Source organism: Guillardia theta, assembly GCF_000315625.1.
Source record: "Guillardia theta CCMP2712 unplaced genomic scaffold GUITHscaffold_69, whole genome shotgun sequence".
Taxonomy (NCBI): Eukaryota; class Cryptophyceae; order Pyrenomonadales; family Geminigeraceae; genus Guillardia; species Guillardia theta.
In genome coordinates, this window is record NW_005434605.1 from 294401 (window position 1) to 318526 (window position 24126).

A 24126-nucleotide genomic window follows, 5' to 3' on the forward strand; every position below is an offset into this window, starting at 1 on the left:
ACGTCGTCGTCGTCGTCGTCGTCGTCGTCGTCGTCGTCGTCGTCGCTGCTGCTGCTGCCTGCTCGCTTCGCCTCGCCTCCTCCCTCCCTCCTCCCCCCCCCCCCCTTCCCTCCTCCTCCCTCCCTCTCACTCAGCTCTTCTTTTCTCTCCGCACTCACTCTGTGTTGCCCTTGCCCGAAGTGCGTGATGAAGCTTCGCTCATTCGCCTGTTCAAAGCATTCCCCTCCTGCTCTTCACTCATCCTCCCATCGTCCGCCAGCACATCAAAGCACCTGCGCCTCCTTCTTCTGCGTGCTCTCCTTCAGCCGCTGCTTCTCCTCCTCGTCTCTCTCCCAGTCGAGAGCTTCAGAGATCTGCTGGATCCTCTCCACAGGGAGGGAGGAGAGCAGGGAGCGCATTTCGTCCTCCGACTTGTTCTTCATCTACCAGAAAAGTTCACAAAGACTTACACTCCTCCTCCTCCTTGTCTCCCCTTCTCCTCCTCCCCGTTCACACCTCAGCCAGGAGGTCCTCGACAGGTTTGACCTGCATGAAACACGTCACAATGATCACTGACGAGGGAGGGGTCGAACCTCTAGATCCTCTTCGAAGAACAGCTCAATCTTCTCCGACAACTTTCACAACAAAAGAAGCTCAGTGACTGTCCTCTCCGCTCCCTTCCCCTCCTCCCTCCTCTCTGCCCCCTCCTCTCCTCTCCCTTCTCTCTGCTCCCTCCCCCTCCTCCTCTTTGCTCTCTGCTCTCCGCTCCCTCTTCTCCGCTCCCTCCTCTCGTCGCCTTACCCCATTCCCCCCCGTCGCGCCATTCATAGTCGCCTCACCGCCCCCTTCGAACCTCACACGCTTCTTCCCCTGCACAGGTTGAGCTCTCCTCCCCTCTAGCCTCTGCTCCCTTCACGTTCTCTGCTTGCTCGTCGCTCTGCTTTCTGATCGTGGCGAACAAGCTGCAGTAGTTCACCTGGACCCCAGCAGGGCATCAGCTCTGCTCGTGTACCGAAGATTGAAAGCACCGCGTTCGATGACTTCTCAGACCATAGCTGTGACAGAACGCACGAGGAGGAGGAGGAGGAGGAGGAGGAGGAGGAGGAGGAGGAGGAGGAATCCATGTAACAGATGGAAGGAGGGATGTTAGCAGGATCACCCTGAAGGAATATAACAAACCTTCTCCTGGTCTTCTCCTTCATTGACGACGTACCTCAACGCATTGACGCCATGCTGCGAACCGAACGCAGTCAAGATAAAGTGGCGGAGAGCATTATTCTATCTCTCACATGGTCGACGACCGAGCAGTCAGCTCTGGCTCTGATGAGCAGAGAAACAGTTTCATCAAACCTCTCTCTCGCAGCCTGAATCAAAGCCGTGCTCCCGTCCTCCTGTCACGGCACCTCCGTCATCCCCGCCACCCCCGAACACCCGCTCCTTCACCAAGTTTACAACATCCACGTCCGCATTCAGCTCCAACAGCTCCTGCACCACGAAGCTGCGCCCGAGGCTGGACGATCGCATGAGGAGGGTCTGACCCTCCTGCCCCTCCACGTCACTCAAAGGAAGTTCACCCTGCCTCCGCTCACCTTGTCCTTCAGGTTCATATTGAACTGAAGCCTCCTAGCAATCCACAGCATCTCCGAGCAGACCTGGTCCGGCTCGTTCTCGATGACATGTTGGACCGATCGGTACAACTTGGCGCCCTCGGAGTCAGCAGCCTCCTCCCGCACCCCCTGCCATATTCACCACAAGGTCTGTCGGCTCCATTTCCGCCGCCTCCTCTTGCCCCTGACCAGCCGAGGACTCTGATACTGAAACGTCAGACCAGTCGTTCAACAGGCCGACCGTCATACCCAGGGCCGATTTCAAGGCGAAGGACAGAGCTCTGTGCTCTGTCAGCCCACCTATCACGCCCTGGACCCCCAGCTCCCCGTTTGGAAGCCAGTTTCCTCGTCGCTCGATGATTTCTTTGACAACTCTCTTAAGATTTTCCATGTCTTCTGCTAGCATCAAGGTCATGTGAAACGCCCTCACGCCCTCCCATCCTCTGCAGCACCCTGCGCCCCTGTGGGGTCCAGAACTTCCGCATCGTCCTACGTCTCAACTCAGCAGTCCTTCGGCTGGCGACAAGACCCACCTCAGGAGTTGGCAGTGAATGGAAAACCACAAAACTCTTGGGGAACTTTCCCCGGTCTAGCACTAGAGGGGGAGCTTCAACCAGAGCAAACCTCTATGCTCACAGGTTCACCGCTCATGTCTTTGACATCAATCTTCCTCCCGAGCCACCAGCCGCTGTCCGATGTATCCTTCGTCCCCAACCATGATCAGCGAGCAAAGGTCAAGCGAGTCGACCTACGTCTACGGCAACGACGTCTCCCTCCTGCAAGGACATCGCTCCTTCCTCGGCGCCATCGAAGTTGGAGAACGCCTTCCCAATGACTCCTGTCAGCTACGAGTGGCAGAGGAAGGGCATGCTGTGGTACCTGAGCATACAGCAGGGGCTTCTGATCCTGGGTGAACTGAAAACCCTCCTCGTTCTCATCCGGATCACTTGCTGAAGGCATCTAGAATCACAAGGATTGTCACTGCCATCTTCAGGGTCTCCGAACATTGTGTTTTCCTCCTCTCTCTCTCTCCTCCTCCTCCTCTCCCCCCCCGGCTTCCCTCATCACGCCATTCCTCGCGTTATTTGCGAGACTCTTCAGACGGCTCGTCAAATTTGTCAAGCACTTTATATATAATCTCTACAAGTTTATGAAATTATCATATAATTTTATACACGGGACACTTCCGGAGTTGGGTCCCATCATGGGCGGTTGCGTCTCAGCAGAGGGGAGGGAGGTGATGGTGGAGGCGAGCATGAGCGAGATGGCAGGAGAAGGAGGCACGAAACAATATAGTCATGCAGGAGGAGGAGGAGGAGGAGGAGGAGGAGGAGGAGGAGGAGGAGGAGGAGGAGGAGGAGGAGGAGGAGGAGGAGGAGGAGGAGGAGGAGGAGGAGGAGGAGGAGGAGGTAGTGCTTATGGTTGGGGAAGTGGTACAGCAGACAGTGGCGGAGTTGTTGTTGGTGACCGAGGAGAAGGTGGTGGTGATAGGAGAGGAGTTCAGTATGTTTCAAGTCCTGGCCGCGAGAGGACTCTTCCCCGAGGAGAAGATTACTGGCTCCGCAGCCACCCGAAAACGAGCAAGGAGGACGCGCCCAAGGTCTCCCTGGCTCAGTGTCTGAGCGCTCAAGAGGCCAAGGAGGCCAAGGACTCGTTGATACAGAGAGAGTTGGATGCTAGGGCGGTGCCGTATTCGCCACCCATCGACGACTCCTTGATCAGTAGCTGGGACTTTGACGAGTCGGGGCGTGTGGAGAAGGCAAGGGATCACTTCATCGTGGTTGTTGGGTGTGACAGCGCTGCCCGGAGAGTCTTCGTTGAGTTCGTGCCGTTCACAGCCGTCGACTCGAGCGTCTACGGGTGGAGCTACAGGTGGGCCACCCCCATCAACTGCTCCGACCTTGTCACTATCGAGGTGGTCGACTGCGACAGCGGGGTGTTGCTGTACAGGACGAGAGTCTTCAAGATGGAGCTGAACATGCTGGGCTCTGACGTGAAGAAGTACGGGAAGATGTGGATCGACAAGGTGTGCGTACCGCAGAAATCCAAGTACACAGGGTTCCAAGTCAGCGCCATGGGCGCTCTCTACGAGAAGGCGACCACGGTGCTGCGGGAGGTAAGGAATCCCAACGGGCTGCCTTACTTCGACTATCTATCCCGAGCATGGACGTACCAGGAGGCAAGGTATGGCAGGACAATTTGCGATCACGAGCCTCCGCTGTACTTGGCAAAGGAATGGGCGGAGATGCTGTGGGGGCGCCAATTCGTCGTGAGCATATCCGGTCTGCTGTATCAGATCCCGAACCTCATGGCGAGGACGATGGACGAGAAAGTCGGCCCGAACAACATCACGTACACGGCGATGCGGAACTGCATCGGGTCAGGCTGGTTCTTCAGGTTCTTCGTAAAGAACTTCCATCGGCACGAGGGGTTCACCCCAGAGATGGCCAGCAACAAGAACTTCAAGTACCTCGAGGAGATGGCAAACTCCATGGGAGACGAACTTGACGAGAAGCTCTCGACGGCATTTCAGAACCTGTCATACGAGGCTGTGGACAACAAGGGGCAGCCCTCGCCCTCGCTCATTGGCCCCTTCGACTGCAGAACGCATCCTGAGCTGACCGGAGTGCTGTGGCAGGCGCTCGTGAAGCTCAGGAGCAGGTACGTCTTGGACGTCGACGAGTCCTGCCTGCCGGAGGTTTTGGCTGAGATGTCTCTGCGGAGGGCAACGTATGAGTCGGATCGGTTCATCGGCACGTTCGCTGTGCTCTTGAAGAAGATGGAGCTAGATCTTGCCCGACAGGAGAACGGTTTTCCTGACCTACAAGAGACCTGGCGTCGTCTGACCAGCAGCTATCAGCAAGGGTTGATGCAGCAGCCGAACCTTGCTTTCATGCTCTATGGTCCGGCAGACGTGGCCGGCATGTCGCCCGTGCATCTTCGACTGCCTTCAGGGATCCTGGGGACAGGACAGAGCTACAAGGTGACGCCGTTGGAGTGCGAGCGAGTGGTCACGGGCATCGGTCTCGGGGACACTGACGAGCAAACGACTCGCCCGGACTTGAGGAACGCGTGGGCTGTGCATGTGTCCGATCAAGGCGCCGTCTCCCTCCTGATCAGAGCCGATGTCACCTCAGTGGATAGTCCATACCGCAGGATAGCAGTGGTGGGCAAGGACCTGGCCGCTTCTCACCGCTCCCTTGCCACGAGCTTCTGTGGCCTCCTCCACCTTGGGGGCCAGCAGCTGCTGCAGATGGAGCAGATTGCCAAGGACCTGAAGCAGGAGAACCGCCGGGTGGCCGACGGCATAGGAGCGATTGCAGGAATCTTCCGAGACTACGTCCTTGCGTTGGGGAGCGGGCAGGCAGCAGGGAGGGATGGGGTGTACATGAAGCAGTTCAAGAGCATCCACTCGATCCCTCCGGATGCCTCGGAGCAGGAGATGACGGCTCTCCGCGAGCTTGTTTACATGCACAACAAGATGAGCAAGGTCAAGGCTGAGAGATCCTGGACTCGCTTCGAGACCCTAAGTGTCATGGTTGAGGTACCCAGTTGAGGTCGAGGGCCCGGGCGGCTGATAGTCGGAGGCTGTCGAGAGTGATGGCAGCCTAATTGTCAGTGTTGATATTGTTTCATGTGTCAGTGTTTGTTGCCGGGTGACATTCTTTGTTGCCTTGTCGTTTTGTTTGTCTTTCTCAGTTGTTTCTTCTATGTATTAGTAATCATGTAATGAATAAACTCAGATAACTTAAGTGTAATCACCCGGTGCCTCAGTACCTTGGTTCATGTTGGGCCACTGGCCCGCCCGGCCGGCGGCCCAGGCTGGGCAGTGGCCCAGTGGCGAGCCGCCGCCTGCAGTGCAGGCCCGCCTCTCTGCCCGCCTCTTGGTCGGGCGCCGACCTTACGGTCTACCAACTTTTGCGGTTAACAACCAGATCCCAACGCTCGCTATGTCGGATATCGACGAGTTCGAGAGGAGGCTTGCGCTGCGAACGACGCAGGTGAAGATGGTGGAGGAGAGGAGAGGAGAGGAGAGGAGAGGATAGGATAGGAGAGGAGAGGACAGGAGCGGAGATGAGATGAGAGGAGAGGACAGGAGCGGAGATGAGATGAGAGGAGAGGACAGGAGCGGAGATGAGATGAGAGGAGAGGAGATGAGATGAGAGGAGATGAGATGCGATGAGATGAGAGGAGCGGAGATGAGATGAGAGGAGATGAGATGCGATGAGATGAGAGGAGAGGAAATCTGATGAGGAGAGAAGACGACGCAAGGCAAACAAATGGGAGGACATACTTGAGTTGAGGGGAAGAGGCGAAGACTTACGAGCTTCTGGCAACCAGGAAGGGTTGAAACACAAGGCTGCTGCTGTCGACATCACGACACAAGTCATTGAAGGTGACATGCAGTCGTTCTCTCCCCGTGTGCTGATTCACCCCGTTTGAGCAGATGCCCTGAACGGCAGTTTGGACGACTTCCAGGCCAACGTAGCTGGTTGCTGCGTCGTCCCGGCTCCACTGACCTTGAGCAACCCACAGACGGCGAGACCTGGAGGCTCAGACGAGGCCGATGAGCGGAGGACAGTGATTGTGGACGACAAGATCCCTGAGCTCTATCCCCCCGAGCCGAAAGTCTCCAAGAAGCGAGTCGTCAACGTGAGCTTGATGGGGAGAATCTCGTGACCTGATGTTGTTTATCTCGGTTTCGTTCAGGTATCCTCTGGGAAGGAAAAGCAGATTGAGCTTGAAATCCTGCACGGCACAGACTTTCAGGGCCCTGAGTTGTACTGGAAGACTGGGGTGAGATAGATGGGAGAGGAGGAGAGGGGGAGGAGGAGGATTGGGAGAAGGGTGATTATGATGATGACGACGACGATGCTGAGGATGAGGATGAGGATCAGGATGAGGAGGATGATGATGAGGAGGATGAGGAGACGACCAGGAGCAGTAGAAGGAGCAGTAGTAGTGGTAGGAGGAGACAGGAGGTGGAGGACGCTCTGAATTGGAGATGACGATGGGCCATTGCAAGGTGAAGGCCATCACGAGCAACCCCTACTGCCTGATCGTCTACCACAATCAAGTTTGTCGGGGGAAGACCGTGAAGAGCAGGTCCATCCCATCGACGTCCCTTCCCTTCCCTTCTTTGCCCCCACGGATGCCAGGAGGAGTTCGCACGGGCTGACCGTGCTTGTGCAGTCGTAACCCGATCTTCCACGACAAGTTGAAGTTTCACGCTCCTCTCGACGGGCCGTTGGGATCCGCCAGGATGTCCGTCCTCTGCGACGAGGTTGATGAGCCCGAATGCTTCCGGGACTGACGGGGGAGGACAGGGAGCCGGCGAGCCGCACACGTTCATGGGGGAGGCGACCATAGACTTCGACAAGCTGGTCGACCTGATGGCGCTGGATGAAGGCGGGAACAGCAAGATTTCTCATAGGTAAGAGGCCCAACGTTGCTGCTGCTGCTGCTGCTGCTGCTGCTGCTGCTGCTGCTGCTGCTGCTGCTGCTGCTCCCTCTTCCTCTTCCTGGTCCCGGTCCTGCTTCCCCTCTTTCACTCACCTTACTGTCCACGCAGTTGGATACAACTGCGCGGTGGTCGGAGCGGGTCGGTGCATATCTCGTGCAGGTGTCTTGTAAAGCTGAAATGATGAAGAAGAAAGAGGGAGGGACAAGAATGTCTTTGATGTCGCAGACAAGACCAATTCACGCTCACATACATCAAGTCACACCATCCTACCTCATCTGAAAAATACAATGTACATCATTCTACACTTCCCAATACCTGACAGTCCTCGTCCTTGCCGAAGCCATGGCTCACTGTTTTTTTGCACTCCTCAACTGAATTCCTTGAGAAGTTTCTCCAGAGCTTCGTAATTGACTTTCGCTGATCGTCCGAGACGGGTTCCCATCTCCTCTCGCTTCGCTCTCCTGATTCTCTTCCTTGGCGGAGATGGTTTCACAACTTTTTCCTCCCGCATGTCCTCCTCCTCCTCTTCCTCTTCCTCCTCCAACTGCAGTTGCTGCTCACGCACCGCAACCTCCTCAGCGCTGTACAAGTAGATTCCCCCAGGCTCGAGATCGTCGTCGGAGACATCCTGGGCCGTCAGTTCCTCTCCCTCTCCCACTTTCCGCTTCGGCATGATCCCCGTCGATCGCAGCCACCAGTCGGAGTTGACGAACGAGCCGTCGAGACATTCCCGCTCGATCTTGCTGACGTGGCACCCATATCTCAGCCCCGCCTGCCCAGCAACCAGGTGAGCTCATCGTCCCCTCTCGTGGGTTAAAAACCTTGAAGACCTCAAGGGCCCGGTGATCCTCCTCCGACAGGTCCTCCCTCGTTACAGTCTTCGAAGCCCGATCCTGCGGGTCGGGATGAGGACGCGCGCCCAACAGCAGAGTTCAAGTCCCTACCTCCACTAGCTGCCTTATCCATTGCGCTACCCGAACAACAGACTCTTGCTGCAGCGAACCCGCATGCTGCAAGATCGCTGAACCATACCAACAAGGAAAGACGGAAACAAGCAGACCTTCGGGGTGTTGGCAAGAAACTTACTCCCTTGGGTCATCTTACGCTTCAAGTGATCCAAAACAGCCTCAGCATGGACATAAAGATTCTTTCCTTCGACCCCGAAAGGGAGATCCTTCGATTGCGAGACGAGAAATGTGCAGATCTCGCGGTTCCTGGATTCGATACTGCAGCTAGTCAGCAAGGAGAGAACAAAGAAAAAGCATCTTCACGTTGATTTCTTAATCCCAACAAGGTTTGCAATGTCAGCTCGAACTCTCGCAAGATCTCTACTGTCCGAGCAAACTACTCCACAGGCAAAGGACAAGATGCCCCCTATCACCTATTAACATCGTGAGATCCTCCTCCTCCTCCTCCTCCTCCTGTCCCCCCTACATACCGTCTGCGGGTATCGACCATGCATTCGGTTCGCCGCCTCTAGAATCTGCATCCCAATCAATCATGTGTGACAGATTCAGGACAGGGAACCCACCAACAGCAGGTCAGAGCTGCACCTCTCGATCTTTCTCACAGACTCTTGCTGAAGGAGCACACTGGTGTCAAGGCCGCCTTCGCCAGACGGCTGCACCCTCCAGCAGTTCTTCAGCTGCTGCAGAGTTTGCTCGAGAGTAGATGAGAATTCCGACGCCCTCAACCATGGCACTGCATCTTTGACCGGGCAGAGGCGGCCGATGTGCTCTACTAGATTGTTTATTTGCTTCTTGTCTCGATCGTTCGCTCGGGATGTAGACAGAGAAGCCGCAACCTAGAGCAAGTCTCAGGAGGCGGTGAGTTCGAAGAAGTCGCAAGGGGTCACCTCCTGCAGGAAGGGCTTTTGCTTGCCCTTGCGGAGCAGCAAATAGAGGACGGCTGCTGCAACCCTCTCAATCACCGATCGATCCGCACTCCAACGAAACAGGCGGGTGTGGTCGATGTAGTTCGGGAAGGTCCCGCTGTCGGCACTCGAAGCAAGGAGGTCTTGGAGCTTTTGAGGTGCTCAGGACTCCCAGATCACAGCAAGAGCACCACCTCACCTTGATTGAAAGGCTGGGGTGAATTTTCAGATGCTCTCTAGTAGATGATATCTCTTCATCGGACAGCTGCCCTTCATTTGCAATCTTCTGGATTATCTGCGGCAAACATCATTTCTAACAAAGGCATCATACCAATCTACCTCCTTGTGATGACAGTCGAGAAACTTCTGCAACACCGCCGAAGAATGTTCGCTGATGTCCTTCAACAGCCTTCTGGCATATCTACGGGACAGACCCTCGAGGTCGGATTCGCTACTTTTTGCATGCGACATCTTCGAGTACGATGGATCCGTGAACGATCGAGCTCTCAGCTCCTCCTCCTTGATCAGCGCGGCATTCAGCCTCGGAACACTCCTGAGGAATGCTTGGCAGCAGCTCATCCGACCCAGCACAAGTTCCTTGACGTTCTCCCACTCTTTCCTCATCTCCAAAGAGTTGTCCTCCTCAGACTGCCCTCCCCTACCACACACCTTATCCCCTGCGTCCACGAAGCTTCTCATCGCCTTGAACCAAATCAAACTCTGGAGGATCCGCGAGGCTCTGAGCAGGGAGCACTCGGATTCGTACTGCTCCATGAGGGAGACGGTCTGTTCTATCACATTGCGATCATGCACATTGAGCCTGTGACACAGCTCCTCGACGATGCTCGGAGCGTTCAAACGGTTGACTGACGATCGGTCCAGCCCGTACTTGTTGGATGCATGTGTGTCGAAGTTCTCATGGACATGGATGTTCGCCGCATTGATCTCACCGACCAGCGTCTGCGCTGGGAGCACGTGTCCACACCTCGTGCAAACCCATACGAGGTCATCGACCTCTTCATATGAATGCTCAGCGCAAGTCACTTGCACGTCCCTGCTCATCGGGAACGCAAAGGAGGTGGCGCACGACGGTGAGTCAGAGGAAGGAGTCTCTTCGAGGCTGCATGATCAGATCGACATGATTCATGTCTCTCCCCCCATGCCTCCTCCTCAGCTCCCCATCTCCCTCCTCCTCCTCCTCCTCCCCTCCCGGCTTGCCACGATCAAGCGCCCGATTTCCTAAATCCGTTACAATTGCGTTACAATAATTTCATGATCCTCCCTAAATATTTGACATTATTGAAAATTTATTATTTGTTTTGAATGATTGAGAGATTATTCAATGGGACCTTCTGAAACGATTGAGTTGACTAATCAATCGCACGCGGCGCGGCATGGCGGTAAGAGTGGCTCAGCGGGGAATGGCGGGTTGGGGGAGGATCAAAACGAGGCGAACCATGCGAAAAGACATGACATACATAAGAGGAGGAGTCAGGGAGAGCTTGATGGAAACTTGTCCTCTTTCAAGTGGCTGGAGGTGGTTCAAATGGCTGCAGGGAATGAAGCTGAGAGTGGCAGTAAAGGAGTAGTTTGATGTAGTGCAAACATCTCTTAGTAGAAATCAGGTAGAAGCATATCAAAACTCATCTAGCTTGTCCTGGTTCCCTCTTATCAGCATGCAAGTTGCGATATTCGTAGTATTCGCAAGCTCTCCAGCTCGCAAGTCTCGCAGAGGATTTGTGCGAATAGTGAAAGGGGAGGATACGTTCTTTGTCTGCATGCAAAGGTTCCTGCATGGGATACTATTTCAAAAATCCATTGGTCTGTTGTGCTGCTCACTTGAATCGACAAGTGTGAAACATGAAAGCCTGATTCGCTTGTCTTTCCAGTCCTTGCAGCCAGTGAACCCCAAGCCATTTCTTGCTGATCTGACTGGCCTTTCCGTCGTTGTGAAACTTAAATGGGGAATGGAATATAAAGGTGAAACCACAATTTTTCTTCGGCTCTGAACTCATCTTTCTATCCAGGAGTGCTAAAATCAACAGATAATTACATGAATATCCAACTAGAGAATACACAGGAATTCATTGAGGATCAGTTCCAGGGAGATCTTGGTGAAGTTTTGATCAGGTGAACAGCAGTAGCACGCTGGATATTCTGTGTCCCTTGATACCATTTCAACAACAGGTGCAACAATGTGCTCTATGTTAGAAAAAGCGAAGAATGAAAGAGATATGTGGGCGCCCGAACTAGCTCAATCCTGTACAAGCCGAGAAACGCTGAAAGGATTCGCGATCAATCAACGCAGTACTGGGAGCATGCAACACAACCTATGGACTTAATAATCTTGTGAATGAATGCAGTCGTTTTGTATATCATTGCGGTGGCCGTAGGCTTCAATCAGACTCGGCGTTGCCCTCGCCGGCAGCTTCCCGGCGGCCGGGCGCGGCGGCCCCACACGGTGGGGGCCAAGTACCCTCAGGCTCCAGTCGGAAGGCGGGAGTCCCGGGCCTCAGGCTCAGTGACAGCGACCGTCCGACCGGCGGCCCGGACCTGCCGTCTAACTGAGATATGGGCTACACCCTTTTGTTGACTTGTGTCATAGCGGGGATGAGGTCACCTTGTGTTTTGACCCATCAGCGACTTCCGGCTGAAAAGGTCACATGGGGGGTGATCGACGACGATGACGGGGGTAGGGGTGCTTTTATAATGGAAGTTTTATATTAGTTTTTAAAAGGTACCACACGTGCTTTATTGATTCTAAGAATAGGCAAAAAAAGAAGATTCACTATTTTACTCTCTGTTTACCACAGATAAAGAAGATGAAAAGTAGGTATTTAGTTTATTATAACTGTTGTATAAAACAGGTAAAGGTTCGATGCTGATATTTTATAAATAGCCTTTTAGAGTTTTATGCAACAAACCGATCGGAACCGCCATGCACTACTGAGCGGCTGGCTGGCATCTTGAAGAAGATCCACCCTCCTCCTCCTCCTCTCTCCTCCATCCCTCCGTCCTCCTCCTGTCACTTTCTATCTCTCCCTCTCGATCTTCCTTCTCTCAAGCCCCATCTCTCTTCTCCCCTTCCTGAATCCCTGTTCGCTCTGCATATTTTCGTTACACGGTACATATTTTTCCTGGACGAAATCTTGCGTTCCTTGCTGTTGTAGGAGACACATTTTCAACTGCAATCTTTGCTTCTGTCAAGAGACTCTATCCTTCAAACCCTTCTTTCGTTGATTCTTTCTTCGTTCCACTCTTGGCCGCCGGGTTCAATTGAGCTGAAAATGGCCTCAACGAGGTGATCGGGAGTCCTGGCAAGGCGCTGCGACATGTCAGGTGTGGAAGGGGAAGGCAGCGTGCTCACTGAGCACCAAGCCATCTCCCAGGCAGTGGGGATGCTCGGGGTCGAAATGGACAACTCCAAGAGGGAGATGGAGAGCGTACCGCTTAACGCAGACTGCTCTTCGATCCTCTCAGCCGATGACAGCAGCACTGCTGGGACAGAGCTGGGCTTCTCGACGATGGAGTCCAGCAGGAGCTCAGGTTGTGCCGTGGTGAAGCTGGTGGCAGTGATCGGGTTCCACCACAACAGGGGCCACACGGTGGAGTGGACATACCCCCCGTCCCCGGGGGTGAACTTCAGGCACCTGGCGATGCTCTGCCTGCCGGAAGGAGCGCACCATGTGTCTGGGCTCGGGCACGTGTTCTTCACCGTGGATCTTGCGCTGGATGGGGAGGAGCAGTGCACGCAGTACTTCGGAGTATCGGTCTTCGGGCACGTCAAGACGAGCGAGCTGCTGGAGAAGGAAGCGGACGACAAGAGGTCTCATGTGCAGAAGGCCGTGGTGCTGCTGGCGAGAGATCCCTGCTTCGGATGGATGCTGGGGGAGATGAGGCCTGTGGTCCAGGACTTCTTCTCGCTCCGCGATTTCTCCAAGAAGGACATCCTGACCGAGCTCTACTTTCAGACCAGGCGGCAGCCCTCCGGCAAGTGGATCGAGTCCATGGAGTGCTCAGCCGGTCTCAACCCGCTCTCTCTTGTCCGCCGGTTTGGTAGAAACCTCGTCGTGCTGTACAAGGTGAGACGTCCACGGTTCAACAAGCCGTGGCTGACGGTTTCTCGCAGCTCCTCCTCCTGGAGCCCAAGATGATTCTTTACGCCGACAACTGTGCAGATGCCTCCTGCTTAGTCCTCTCGTTAGTCTCTCTCGTCCCCCGCCTGTTGCAGTCCCTGTCCCCCACGTTGCAAGTAGCCTCGTTCCTGTCGGAGATCTCGGCAGAAGACAAGGTCTCGTTGGAGTCCATAAGGTCCACCGCCTCGCAGGTTGAGGGCAGCCTGAGGGGCCTCAAATTGTCTTCCCGCCTCGAATCTCAAGAGAGCAGCGAGAGCAAGTCCTCGTCCGATGCCTCTCTGGGCTCCTCCGGCTCGTCCCGTGCCAATGTGAGTCGCGGCACCCACGTGGTCGACGAGAGGCCTCCTGTCTTTCTGACACGTTTTCCTGCGATCAGTTGCAAGAGTGCTTGTCCGCCAAGGCTCCGCTGGGCTTGCAGGTTGACATCCCGAAGTCTGAGGACGAAGATCTCTTCTCGAGGTGGTGGAGGAGGCGAACGATGGTGGGGGCAGCGGGCTGATTCTGCTTAGCAGGGAGACGAGCAGGATCCATGGGCTTCCCCTCTGTGTGTTCCACAGGAACTGGTCTGTGCAGCTCCTCTTGCCTGGCTTGGCATGACGTCTGTGTGCCCTCAGCCGCCTCGAGCCCTACATCCCGATGGAGCTGCTGATGACCAGCTCGCACCATAGGTGAACTCTCTCGGATATCGTGGGGAGGAAGTTCTTATCTTCGATCGCCACAGTGAAGGAGGCTTCATGGCTGGAAGCAGCAACAGGTTCCTGATCAGCAAGCAGCTCTCGTCCTCCAAGGTTGACGTGGTGGCGAACGCCGAGGTGAGGCGGGCGGGGATGGTGGTGAGCGATGGTGACGTGTTGTGGTGCAGACTGGGAATGTTGCGATTTATTCAGAGGAGCTCAAGAAGGTGATACAACAACTTCATTGTCATCATCGTGGTCATTGTCATTCTTGTCAAAAGCGCCATCGCCATTGTAGATATTTTCATAGTTTCATCATCATCATCATCATCATCATCACCACCACCACCACCACCACCACCACCAATATCGTCACCATCATTACCATCTTTACTATCATCGTTGCGCTGATCTTCTGCTACTTCATTGTCCGATTTTTCAACACGAATTGCTCCTCACCTGTCTCTCTCCTACAGGTATCGCAACTGTCAGCCCACGAGCGCCAGTTTGCCGACGAGCTCACGGCCAAGGTGGAGCAGGTGCAAAGTCATAGCCTGACTTGTTCCTTCCTCACCTCGTGTTCTGCAGTTCTCAAAGTTGCTCGAGGAAGGGGAGGAAGGGGAAGAAGAGAACTCGCCGCGGGCCATGGAGGAGGAGCTCTCGTTCTGGATCCGGAAGCAGTTCCTAGTCTTCACTCTCCGCTTGCTTCAGGCTGCGTCAAGGAACGTGCAGTCGACCATGTACAGGTATGAATGCGAATGCTCCCCCGCCCATTCCTTCATCCTGCCTTCATCTACCACTGCTCCGCCCCCTTCCCGTTCCCCTTCCCCTTTCCCCATGCTGCTGAGGAAGCTGACTTGTGCGCAGAGTCGACTCGATCCAGCGTGAGCTCGCAGAGAACGAGATGCCTCGCATCCATGGCGGCGCCTGGACCGACGCCTGGAGAGAGACCAACAACTTCAACCGCTGGCTCGCCGAGCACGAGCACGTGATCGCCTCCCACAGCAAGCCGCCCACGTCTCCTGCTGTCATCGCTTTCATGAAGGTCCGGGAGATGCCCAACTGTCTCTACCCCTTCCTTCCTTCCTCGTCCTCCTCCCTTCTCGCTTCTCCTTGCATCTCCCGCTCCCTCATCCCCGTTCCCTTCTCCTCCCCTGCCATCCACCACTCCTTGACGCAATCTTGAGCAGGACGGCCTCAAGTCAAGTTTGTTGGATTTTCGTCACAGCCTGCGGCAGTCGGTGGGGGCAAAGGGAGGGATCAGGAGGGCGATGAAGTCGAGGCTGAGCTCGGGTTTCATGTCCATGTTCTCTCACAGCGGAGGAAGCACTCCGACGGCGAGTCCCGAGAAGGGAGGGAGGCACGATGAGGAGAGAAAAGCTCAGGGAAGTGGGCAAGAAGGCCTGCCGAGAGTCTGCTTGCTCGAAGCGTTTGGTGAGGGAGGAGGAGGATGTGAGGAAGGAGGGTGCATGGGGAGGAGGGGGAGGAGTGAGGAGGAGGAGGAGGAGAATGTGGAATGAAGGGTGGTGGTGGTCTGCTTGAGGGAGGTAAGTTCGAAGGAGTCTTTGACGATTTTGCAGGATCGCTCGAAGACTTCACGAAGCACGAGGTGAAAGGAGACTGCGACTTATCCTCCTGCTCTCCTGGAGATTTCTCGCTGATTCGAGGGTAAGCATAGAGGAGGAGAGGAGGGGTTGAAGTGGGAAGGAGTTGGAGAACGTGATGAGGATGAGGAGAACGATGAGGAGAACGATCATTTCTGATGATGTTTTCTGCAGGCACTGTCAATCTCTTCCTTCTAGTCGCTCTCAGAGTCCCTTCAGAAGCATCAGCCAGTACTTGTAAATAGCGGTAAATAGACCAAGTTCCCTATGACCATATTGAGGACACGCGGTGGTGATGGAGGAGGAGCTGGAGGTCGTGAGGTCGAGGAGGCGAGTGGATGGGAAGGAAGGAGAGGAGGTGGTTGGAGGGGAGGAGGAGGAGAGGGTTGGGACGGTGCGAGGGGACCGGGGAGCATGAGGATGAGAGAGAAAGAGTCTGCCAGCACCGAAGAGGAAGCGGGTAGGAGGAGTGGAGTGGATGGAGAGGGAGAGGAACCAACAGCAAAGAAGGGGAGGAGGAGGGCGGGGTCCAATCTCAATCTTCTTCTATCGAGAATGATTCATCCAGCTCCACAGAGAACGGCTCGTCGATTGGAATGAAGTTGTCCGCTCCCAGCAGCTCCTGCAGCTTCGCTCCCTTCGTCCTGCTCGGGATTGAGCGAGGAGGATGAGAAAGCGAGGAGGGAACAGGAGGAGGAGGAGGAGGAGGAGGAGGAGGAGGAGGAGGGAGGGAGGGAGGGAGGGAGGGAGGACGCAACAAAACAAGAGGTGACACAACCTCGGTCGCACTTCCTGCTTGGGTCCCTCCGATTCCGAGTCGTGAATCCCACTGGAAAATCCTTCGCTATCCTGCACCCCGAGTAGCATCATCAGAGTCGTGCAGCCAAGGGAGGAGGTCGACCGGTAGGGAAGCTGCTCTCCTCGGAGCGGCAGGAGCCTGAGGAGTGGGAGGAGCAGCCGTGCTGTTGGACTCGTTGGTCGCTCTTGGCACTTCTGTCCTTGGAGTCTCCTCTACTTCACTGGAGGAAAGACAATCTGAAGGAGCAGAGCAGAGTTATCTCGCAGCGCTCCTGCTCTTCCGCTTCCTCTTCCTCTTCCTCTTCCTCTTCATCCTCCTCCCTGCACTTTCCCCCTACCGCTTGTGATGATGCGTGCGCTGTGCGGGAAGCCATGGTTGTTGGCGCCCAAAGGGATGCGGGAGAAGGCGATGCCAGCATGCCTAGCGCAGAAGTGAGACAGATGTTCCTTCTCGTGCCAGCACCTCGTCCCGTCGTCCTTCGCCTCCAAGGACCCTGAGACCTCGTAGAGCGAGGAAGGTGGAGGATCCGTTGAGCTCCAGAGGGGACCATGGACCTTAGCAGGGGTCAAGGAGGCCCTCGAGGTTTGCGGGAGGAAGAGGAAGAGGAAGTTGAGGAGGAAGGCTGGGGGATGCGGGGAGATACGACGAGCCGGGGAGAAGAGGATGAAGGAAGGAGCGAACGTGACGTCATGTACCTGGGTGTTCTCCAGCCTTAGATGAGGTCTGGGCTGCTCCTGCTCCTGCTCCTGCTCCTGCTCCTCGCCCTTGGTCAGCGTGAAAATGCTTCGAAGGTTCCTAGCAACGCCCTTCGGGACTTGATCAGCGTAGCTGTCGATCATGTTGAGGGCCTCAGGACGCATCTCTGTCATGCCTGTCAACGAGAACGGCAAGGGGATGAAGGAGGCAAAGGAGGAGGAAGAGGAGGAGGAAGAGGAGGAGGAAGAGGAGGGAAATGGTGTTGTTGTTGTTGTTGTTGTTGTTGTTTGTGGTGGTGATGGTGGTGGTGACGATGAAAAAGACGAGGCGATGGAGAAACAGACTGGATGACGATGGAGGGATGACGATGGAGGGCAGATTGGGCAGACCGCAGCCATTGGAGGTAAGGTTCAGCTCTCGTTTCCCCAGGTAGAAAGCCCCGTGGGAATTCAGCATGAAGGTAGAGGAGGCGACTCGGGCACGCGCGGGTAGCAGGAGGGAGAGGCCGACTGTGCACTTGTACAAGGCAGTCTGAGAGATGGAACACCTCGCTTTCTCCTGCAGGCTGATCCCATTGATGGACGAGAACTGGACCTGGCAGGATCGCATCTGCACGTGCGAAGTCCCTGACACCCACAGCCCATGCTGGCAGTGGCCCGTCCGATAGGACACCCCCCCGATGGAGCAGGAGACGAGCGCGACTTGTGAGGCTCCGCTGACCTCCACACAGATCCCCCCGAGGCTCTCAACCTGTACCACTCACTCTCTGAGTTCCTTCACCTCCCCTTGCGTGCCTTCACCTTGCATCGATCCATTGCCCATCGGCTCCCTACGATGTCCACACACGGTTCGATGCTGCTCTCCATGCGCTGCAGGACGCGGAGGTGCCGCAGGATCCCTCGGCTCCTCTCCGCTGCCTCGAGCTGGGCGTGAATGATCGTGTGCCGCGAGTCGGATCGCAAACTCTCCGACGAGCCGAGGAGAGGCTCTCTATGCCCCATGAGCTGAACAGGTCTCTTGGCGAACCCGATCTTCAGAGGACGCTGGGAGGAGGGGTAGACGGGACGTCAGGAAGCTGGAGGGGACTAAGACGTCTCAGACCTCTACAAAGTAAGATCCTTGCTCGAAGCAGATCAGGAGGAAGTTGCTCGGCGACCATGGTGAGGCGTCGCACTGCAAGATCTGCTCGAGCTGCCGGAAGGCTTCAGCGACAGCAGAGGGACGCATCAAGAAGCACCTTGCTGAGGTTGGCTGAAGGGTCGACGTGGTACGCGTCTTCATTCTCGTCGTCAGGATGGTTAGAGACCCAGGTCTGGATTTCCCACCTCACCAACTCCTCTCAGCACCTCTCCACTCTCTTCTCTCCCCGTCCCTCTCACCCGTCGCTGCTCCATTCGAAAGCGCTTCCATTGGCTGGCGGGGCTGGTTGGCTCAGCCTCCTCTTCTTAGTCTTGGAGTAGATCACCAACCCCTCCCCACCAGCTTCTTCCTCCCCGTCGACCTCCCCATTTGATCCTCCACGAACTATCAATGCCCTATGCTGCCTGATGCAGTGCAGATTCTCGGTCGGAGAAGGATGACGGGAGGGCAGAGCTTTTTGCTGTTGTTTCTGCGGTTGAGGATGAAGTTGATGACTTGCAGAGGGTTTACGGCGCAGATGTGGATGGTCAGGAGTAGAAAGTCGAGAACGGTAACAATCAGAAAGGAAGAGGAAAGCATCACGAACATGATAATCATGACGATAGCGATGATGACAACAACCATGACGAGGAGAATGATGAGATGGAGGAGGAGAAGGAGGAGAGGGAAGAGAAGGAGGAGGGAGAGAGAGAGGAAGAGGAGAGGGAGGAGAGGGAGGTTGCATCTCTCCCCCTCCTCCTGCCATCGCTCCTGCCACGGCGAGACCCACGAGTAGTCGCAACCCCGCCATGCGGCGGGTGAGGGGATCGGACCCCCCTCAGAGCACAATATTTGAAAAGTGCAGGGCAGCATTGCGATTGATCTTGCTGGTCAAAAACTCTGAGGGGGCAGCATTTCTAACTCCAACTCTCCACTTGAAGTTCCAACTTCTCGCCTGTATGCACTTGTTTCCGAGTCCCCGCTCGGTTGCTTTCTGTGGCACTGCTGGCTTGCACAGCTATTCTTTACACTCGTAATTCCTGCAGCCTACATGTCCGGCCACTGATAGGACGTGCCAAAGTTTACTGACTTTTTGTCTTCCTTAATAGACATCCTAGGCAGTCTCGTTTCTTTTAAGAATTTACTTGCTTTCCTTCATATTCTACCACCGTCAATTCGAATAAGCAGCGTTGGACTGTGCATTGTTTTCGCACACTTGCCCTTTGGTTTCTTGACGGGATCACTTCGTGTGTCAACACTGGATGGAGAGATACTTGTAGGAAGTTTTCCTAACATTTTGGGCACAGTGCGCGAAGGCCTGCTTTTCCTCTCGGAGTTGTTGTGTTGAAAGAAGTTGTTCAAGAAAAGATGGATGGGAAGAGCATTCCAACAGGTGGTGTCGCCTCGGACTTCATGAGTCGAAGCATGTCTCGATTGGGCAGCTTCGTGAAGGAGACATTGAATGGGTCGGCTGAGTAGCGCTATCATCCGTCCGGAATCTGTCTTACGGGCGGGCAGCGACGCCAGCACAGGCACTTGATGGAGCAGCGAATCTCAACGTACACTTCCTCAGTGGCGAGCTTCGTTCTGCGTGCGACAATGACTGGATCCCCTCTCTTGATTTATTCGGGACGTCTGGCAGTGTGCTTTTCATCCCACTCAGCCCAGCGGGTGCTCATCCAGCATACATGTGTAGCTTTATTCTTATCGGCTTCGTATGCACATACATTTACACAAGTCTCCCTGCTGGCTATCTCTACATGCTCTCCCCCTCTCACCGCCTCCCTGCTTCCTCGCTTGACCATCGCCCCCCCCTCCCCCCCCCCCCGTTTACACGTCCGGCCACGACATTATCATCATCTGGGCTTCCGGCGAGCCAGCAGGGTCCCTCGCCTGCCCCTTGAGCCGCACAGCCGAGGCGCGCCTCCTGGCGTCGAGTATGCTCTCCATGCACGCGTCCGGGGAGAGGCAAGGGCGGGGCGAGGGGGCGGCCTGGAGGGAGAGGAAGAGCTGCTGGGAGGGGGAGAGCTTGAAGGCTTTACGAGGGGGGCAGGAGGCAGGAAGGTGGAGGCAGGAGGGAGGGGGGACGGAGACAGAGAAGGAGCGGGCCATGGCAGGCGAGAGAGGTCGAGGGCGGAGGACTAGAGGATGAGGGCGGCAAGGAAGAAATCGGGGAAGGAGGGTGTAGTAAAGTATGTGTTCTTGAAAGGGTGTTTTTTCAGATAACCGGCTGTCAACGTAAGGGCGGAGTGAGGGGGAGTAGGGGGGGGGGTTAAAGGGGGTGGCTGAGAGGGCGTATAAAGGGTGGGTGGCGGAAGGCAACAAACATTGGGCCGGAAATAGGAGCACGGACTCGCTGACAGCCGGAACCAGTACAAACACTTAATTCCTCGTACTGTAAATCTAGCTTAACGTTGATTCCGAGCCCGCCTCGGTGAGCCAGCAGTGCGGTGCTCCGGAAAAAATCGGAGAAATCAAACTTACTTGCTAGATCTTTACTCAAAGTTAAGTTAAAGATCAGTACGAGGACAATCAGGAGAGTCAATTTGGCAGATGCTGCACTTGGACCTCTGAGGCGGGTGTGTAAGTTAGTAGTGTAGGTCGGATTCCACTCTTGTCCGCCGATTTGGCAGCAGGAATGAATCTCCCCCCTCTGGTGTATTCCTCGAGGAAAGCGCCCGACGGGATTCCCAGCGCAATCGGCTTCAAGATGTCAATGTATCGCAGGTGTCTTGTCAAGCAGCGAGACCGGTTCATCGGCGATGGCATCTCCAATCTGAGCGCTCAGTATTTGCCTTGAGGAGCCTACTGCGTCCAGGATGATGGGAGGAATGGGGTCCAGTCTTGTCGGAAATTTCTCACGAGTTTGCTGCCATAGGTGCTCGAATGGTCTGGAGAGAGGCCATGGCCTACAAGCGCCTGACTAGCTTTCTTCACTTCATTTCCCTATTTTGGTAGTGCTCAACATCCGAAAAGATGGTCTTGTTCTCCAACTTCTTCCCCTCCATGACTGGCTGCATTACCCGCTCACTCAGGCTCTCATGGTCAGTTCCTTGTGAGCGGCCTGCACTGTGTCCATTAGGTTGTTGGCGTTTACCTTGCGATGCCCGCTGTCTCGTAACTCGCCCCGTCCCAGTTGATCCTGCCCTTGACTGCTGCATGACATCCTGCTGACCTCTGCTATTTCCATCCGCTTGGCCATCTTGTTCAAAAGAAACACCCTAGCTCACCTCTCGGTTTTGTCGCGAGATTGCAAGGACTGGTTTCAGTGGGAGACAATGCCACAAGCTCCGGATAATCTTCGCTTCCTCGCAATGCAGGTCCGGGTAGCCGTGCAGCAGGTCTAGCGTAAACTGTAGTTGTAATGGAGGGATTGCGAGCCAGCAGTTCCGGAAGTTTATGTGGACCCTGTTGAGCAAAGAGGGGGAGAGCTCTGTTCCAATTCGATGTACCACAAGGCATGTCTTGTGGACGCAGGTTGTCAAAGAGGGCTGCGCGGAAATCCGCACTAGGGTCCTCCGGGAAAAGATATGCCGGTTGAGGAGGGGGTGTGGGACTCTGATTGACTGTAGGCTGATCGATGGGTGTCCTCTGGGAGGTGGGTCGATGAAATCTTGCCTGCTTCCGAGGTCTTTGGTTCCCCGAACCTCCTGCCGACCTACCCGAGGAGGCAATGCCATCCTGCGGAGGAGAAGCTGCAGAGAGAGATTGTCCCCCCAGCATGTCAGGGGCTAGAAGAGTTTCCTGCTGTGACTCCGAGTCAGAGGAGCCTCTCGAGACTCAAGGCCTGTGTGAGGATAGTGGGACGACGAGCCCGGCGTGCCAGTCAGTAGAGGATCAACAACAGAACTGTGACGACGGAGGAAAGCAGTTCGTTTGTGCCGCGCCATGCTGCCTCACAGTGACGATGGAAGTGAGAGCGGATCTTCACGCATCCCTTGTTGCTGTTCCCTCGCTCTTGCCGCTACCACCGACATGAAAATGGCGAGTAGGCGCATTTTTCCTTACATGCCATTTAACTCAAACAGCCTGTCAGTCACTCGGACTAGCTAGTGCAACGTGATAGGAGAATGTTGAAAGGAATCCTCCGACAGGATTTCAATTCTCTATTGAGCAACTGTAATCCCACCCTCCAAAAGTTTTTACGTGGATCCCCCCAGCCTTGACTGCTGCTCAGTGTAAGCGCTTTGACTTCGCGGACCTCCGTCTTCTTGCGAAGGTGTTTCAGTGGCCACGTTTGTTTGACCTCCTACCCGCCCCTGGCAACCCTCAGTTTACCTACTTCAAACGTCAGTTGCCTTATAGTGATGGAAGGGATGGGTTCACCCCGCAGGATCCAGCATTGGATGTTACCTACACCGCCACTCTTCCACCGGGTCAATGCGGACGCGGCAGATGTTGTCCCCATGCTGGCTGCCTTCTTGGACACTCACAGGCACTTGATGGAGCAGGGAATCTCGGCCCAGCGGGTGCTCATCCAGCATACATGTGTAGCTTTATTCTTATCGGCTTCGTATGTACATACATTTACACAAGTCTCCCTGCTGGCTATCTCTACATGCTCCCTCTCACCGCCTCCCTGCTTCCTCGCTTGAGCATCGCCTCCCCCCTACACGTCCGGCCACGACATTATCATCATCTGGGCGGCCTGGGCGACGTCGTGGAGGACGGGCTGCGAGCCATGGAGGACGACCCCGGCGAGCCAGCAGGGTCCCTCGCCTGCCCCTTGAGCCGCACAGCCGAGGCGCGCCTCCTGGCGTCGAGTATGCTCTCCATGCACGCGTCCGGGGAGAGGCAAGGGCGGGGCGAGGGGGCGGCCTGGAGGGAGAGGAAGAGCTGCTGGGAGGGGGAGAGCTTGAAGGCTTTACGAGGGGGGCAGGAGGCAGGAAGGTGGAGGCAGGAGGGAGGGGGGACGGAGACAGAGAAGGAGCGGGGCATGGCAGGCGGGGGAGGGAAGGGAGAAGGAAGAGGTGGGTTATAAGAGGTAGCATGTCCAGGAGTGTGAGGGTGTAGTAAAGCGGTAAAGCTGGTTCAATTGCGCTATTTCCGGCTCCTTCCCTCAGGCCATATCTGCCCCGACATGCCTCATAAGAGACACAAGCCCGCCTCGTGCCGTCAAAGATGACCACCGTAGATTTTTTAATTAACTTTGAGTAAAACTCAGGGTCAAGTTGACGTTTGACTCGTGCGCAGCCCTTGCTCAGGATCCGAGGGCAGATGGAACGAAGCTTACAGGGCGTGGAAGCGCCTGGCACCGTACCAAGCCAGTCACCTGTATGTCGCCTATCGCTCGGGTGATAGCAGCGAGTCGCCATAAGGCCATAAGGCCGCGCCGGGAAGCGCGATCCTTGACATCATCAACCGGGTCCCTAGTCGTGCCCTCTCTTGTACTCACCGCCATCTCCGATCGTCACCATGCTGCATATGGTGACAGCACAGGAGAGCGGAAGCCTTGTCTATCTGCGTGCCATGGGAGGGGAACAGCCCCTCCCTCCTCCATTCTTTCTCCAAGCCTGATCCAGCATACGTTAGCTTTATTGTAATCACTTCATATACATATACATGTACACACACTTCCAGCTTGCTGGTCGGTGGAGGACGGGCTGCGAGCCATGGAGAATGATAGGACGTGTTTACTGACTTTTTGTCTTCCTTAAATAGTATCGTTTCTGATGAATTTAGATTACTAAGTAGCTTTCCTTCATATTCTACCACCGTCAAATTCGATTCAATGATTAATAAAGCAGCGTTGGACTGTGCATTGTTTTCGCACACTTGCCCTTTGGTTTCTTGTCGAGATCACTTCGTGTGAAGTTTTCCTGAAAGAGGACGAGTCCCGCGCCTGCTCGCCATGCACGGGTCGGCAGGGGGCTGGGCGTGGAGGGAGAGGAAGACTCTGCTTGGAGGGGAAGAGCTTGAAGGCCGAAGTTTGCGAGGGGGGCGGGAGGAGGGAGGGGGGCAGGGACGGAACATTGCGTCGAGTGAGGCAGGAAATGTTCCGGGGCAGGCCCGCCTACTTGACCTTTTTTTCCGTGTCGGAGAAGAAGACTCTGCAAGTACCCCACCCCCCTGTGGGCTTCAGAGCACCTTTCATCTCCGCAGGTACCCCCTCTCTTACCTTCTTTCCCGCAGGTCAGGACCGGTCCTGTGAACTTTGTTCCTTACTCCGCCTCAT

At 55.4% G+C, this 24126-nt stretch overlaps 7 protein-coding genes across 7 annotated transcripts; 4 read left to right on the top strand and 3 right to left on the bottom strand.

Annotated features, from left to right (window-relative positions):
* Positions 1–263: 263 nt before the first annotated feature.
* Positions 264–2546, bottom strand: GUITHDRAFT_113714 (hypothetical protein; the record flags this gene model as incomplete). Its single annotated transcript, XM_005827158.1, has 17 exons — positions 264–422; positions 496–525; positions 573–614; positions 781–849; positions 896–955; positions 1008–1034; positions 1159–1212; positions 1269–1370; positions 1423–1521; positions 1569–1676; positions 1729–1787; positions 1836–1982; positions 2039–2075; positions 2120–2181; positions 2231–2288; positions 2339–2410; positions 2466–2546. The coding sequence occupies 17 exons, from the start codon at positions 2544–2546 to the stop codon at positions 264–266; spliced, it is 1266 nt and encodes a 421-aa protein (XP_005827215.1).
* Positions 2547–2790: 244 nt separating this feature from the next.
* Positions 2791–5142, top strand: GUITHDRAFT_113715 (hypothetical protein; the record flags this gene model as incomplete). The annotated part of the gene is made up of 2 exons (XM_005827159.1): positions 2791–2797; positions 3065–5142. 2 exons carry the CDS (start codon positions 2791–2793, stop codon positions 5140–5142), a joined length of 2085 nt encoding a protein of 694 aa, XP_005827216.1.
* Positions 5143–5523: 381 nt separating this feature from the next.
* Positions 5524–7242, top strand: GUITHDRAFT_154197 (hypothetical protein). The gene is made up of 9 exons (XM_005827160.1): positions 5524–5587; positions 5928–5982; positions 6034–6071; positions 6123–6239; positions 6297–6383; positions 6613–6692; positions 6780–6870; positions 6914–7020; positions 7159–7242. The coding sequence occupies exons 1-9, from the start codon at positions 5537–5539 to the stop codon at positions 7229–7231; spliced, it is 699 nt and encodes a 232-aa protein (XP_005827217.1). The 5' UTR covers positions 5524–5536; the 3' UTR covers positions 7232–7242.
* Positions 7243–7417: 175 nt separating this feature from the next.
* GUITHDRAFT_142955 (hypothetical protein) lies at positions 7418–9985 on the bottom strand (the record flags this gene model as incomplete). The annotated part of the gene is made up of 10 exons (XM_005827161.1): positions 7418–7822; positions 7872–7943; positions 7995–8060; positions 8111–8276; positions 8322–8431; positions 8489–8533; positions 8582–8854; positions 8906–9073; positions 9123–9218; positions 9263–9985. 10 exons carry the CDS (start codon positions 9983–9985, stop codon positions 7418–7420), a joined length of 2124 nt encoding a protein of 707 aa, XP_005827218.1.
* Positions 9986–10821: 836 nt separating this feature from the next.
* GUITHDRAFT_43352 (hypothetical protein) lies at positions 10822–11135 on the top strand (the record flags this gene model as incomplete). Its single annotated transcript, XM_005827162.1, has 3 exons — positions 10822–10903; positions 10951–11053; positions 11111–11135. Coding segments are annotated over 3 exons (210 nt in total), but the record flags the coding sequence as incomplete, so codon positions are not given.
* Positions 11136–11874: 739 nt separating this feature from the next.
* Positions 11875–15607, top strand: GUITHDRAFT_164743 (hypothetical protein). The gene is made up of 13 exons (XM_005827163.1): positions 11875–13005; positions 13053–13367; positions 13436–13518; positions 13569–13622; positions 13674–13727; positions 13781–13871; positions 13922–13960; positions 14210–14272; positions 14322–14479; positions 14601–14778; positions 14924–15167; positions 15314–15401; positions 15512–15607. The coding sequence occupies exons 1-13, from the start codon at positions 12256–12258 to the stop codon at positions 15576–15578; spliced, it is 2184 nt and encodes a 727-aa protein (XP_005827220.1). The 5' UTR covers positions 11875–12255; the 3' UTR covers positions 15579–15607.
* Positions 15608–15872: 265 nt separating this feature from the next.
* Positions 15873–18226, bottom strand: GUITHDRAFT_113719 (hypothetical protein; the record flags this gene model as incomplete). Its single annotated transcript, XM_005827164.1, has 10 exons — positions 15873–15981; positions 16116–16186; positions 16239–16372; positions 16474–16556; positions 16599–16998; positions 17222–17582; positions 17633–17875; positions 17934–18023; positions 18070–18144; positions 18212–18226. 10 exons carry the CDS (start codon positions 18224–18226, stop codon positions 15873–15875), a joined length of 1581 nt encoding a protein of 526 aa, XP_005827221.1.
* Positions 18227–24126: the final 5900 nt, after the last annotated feature.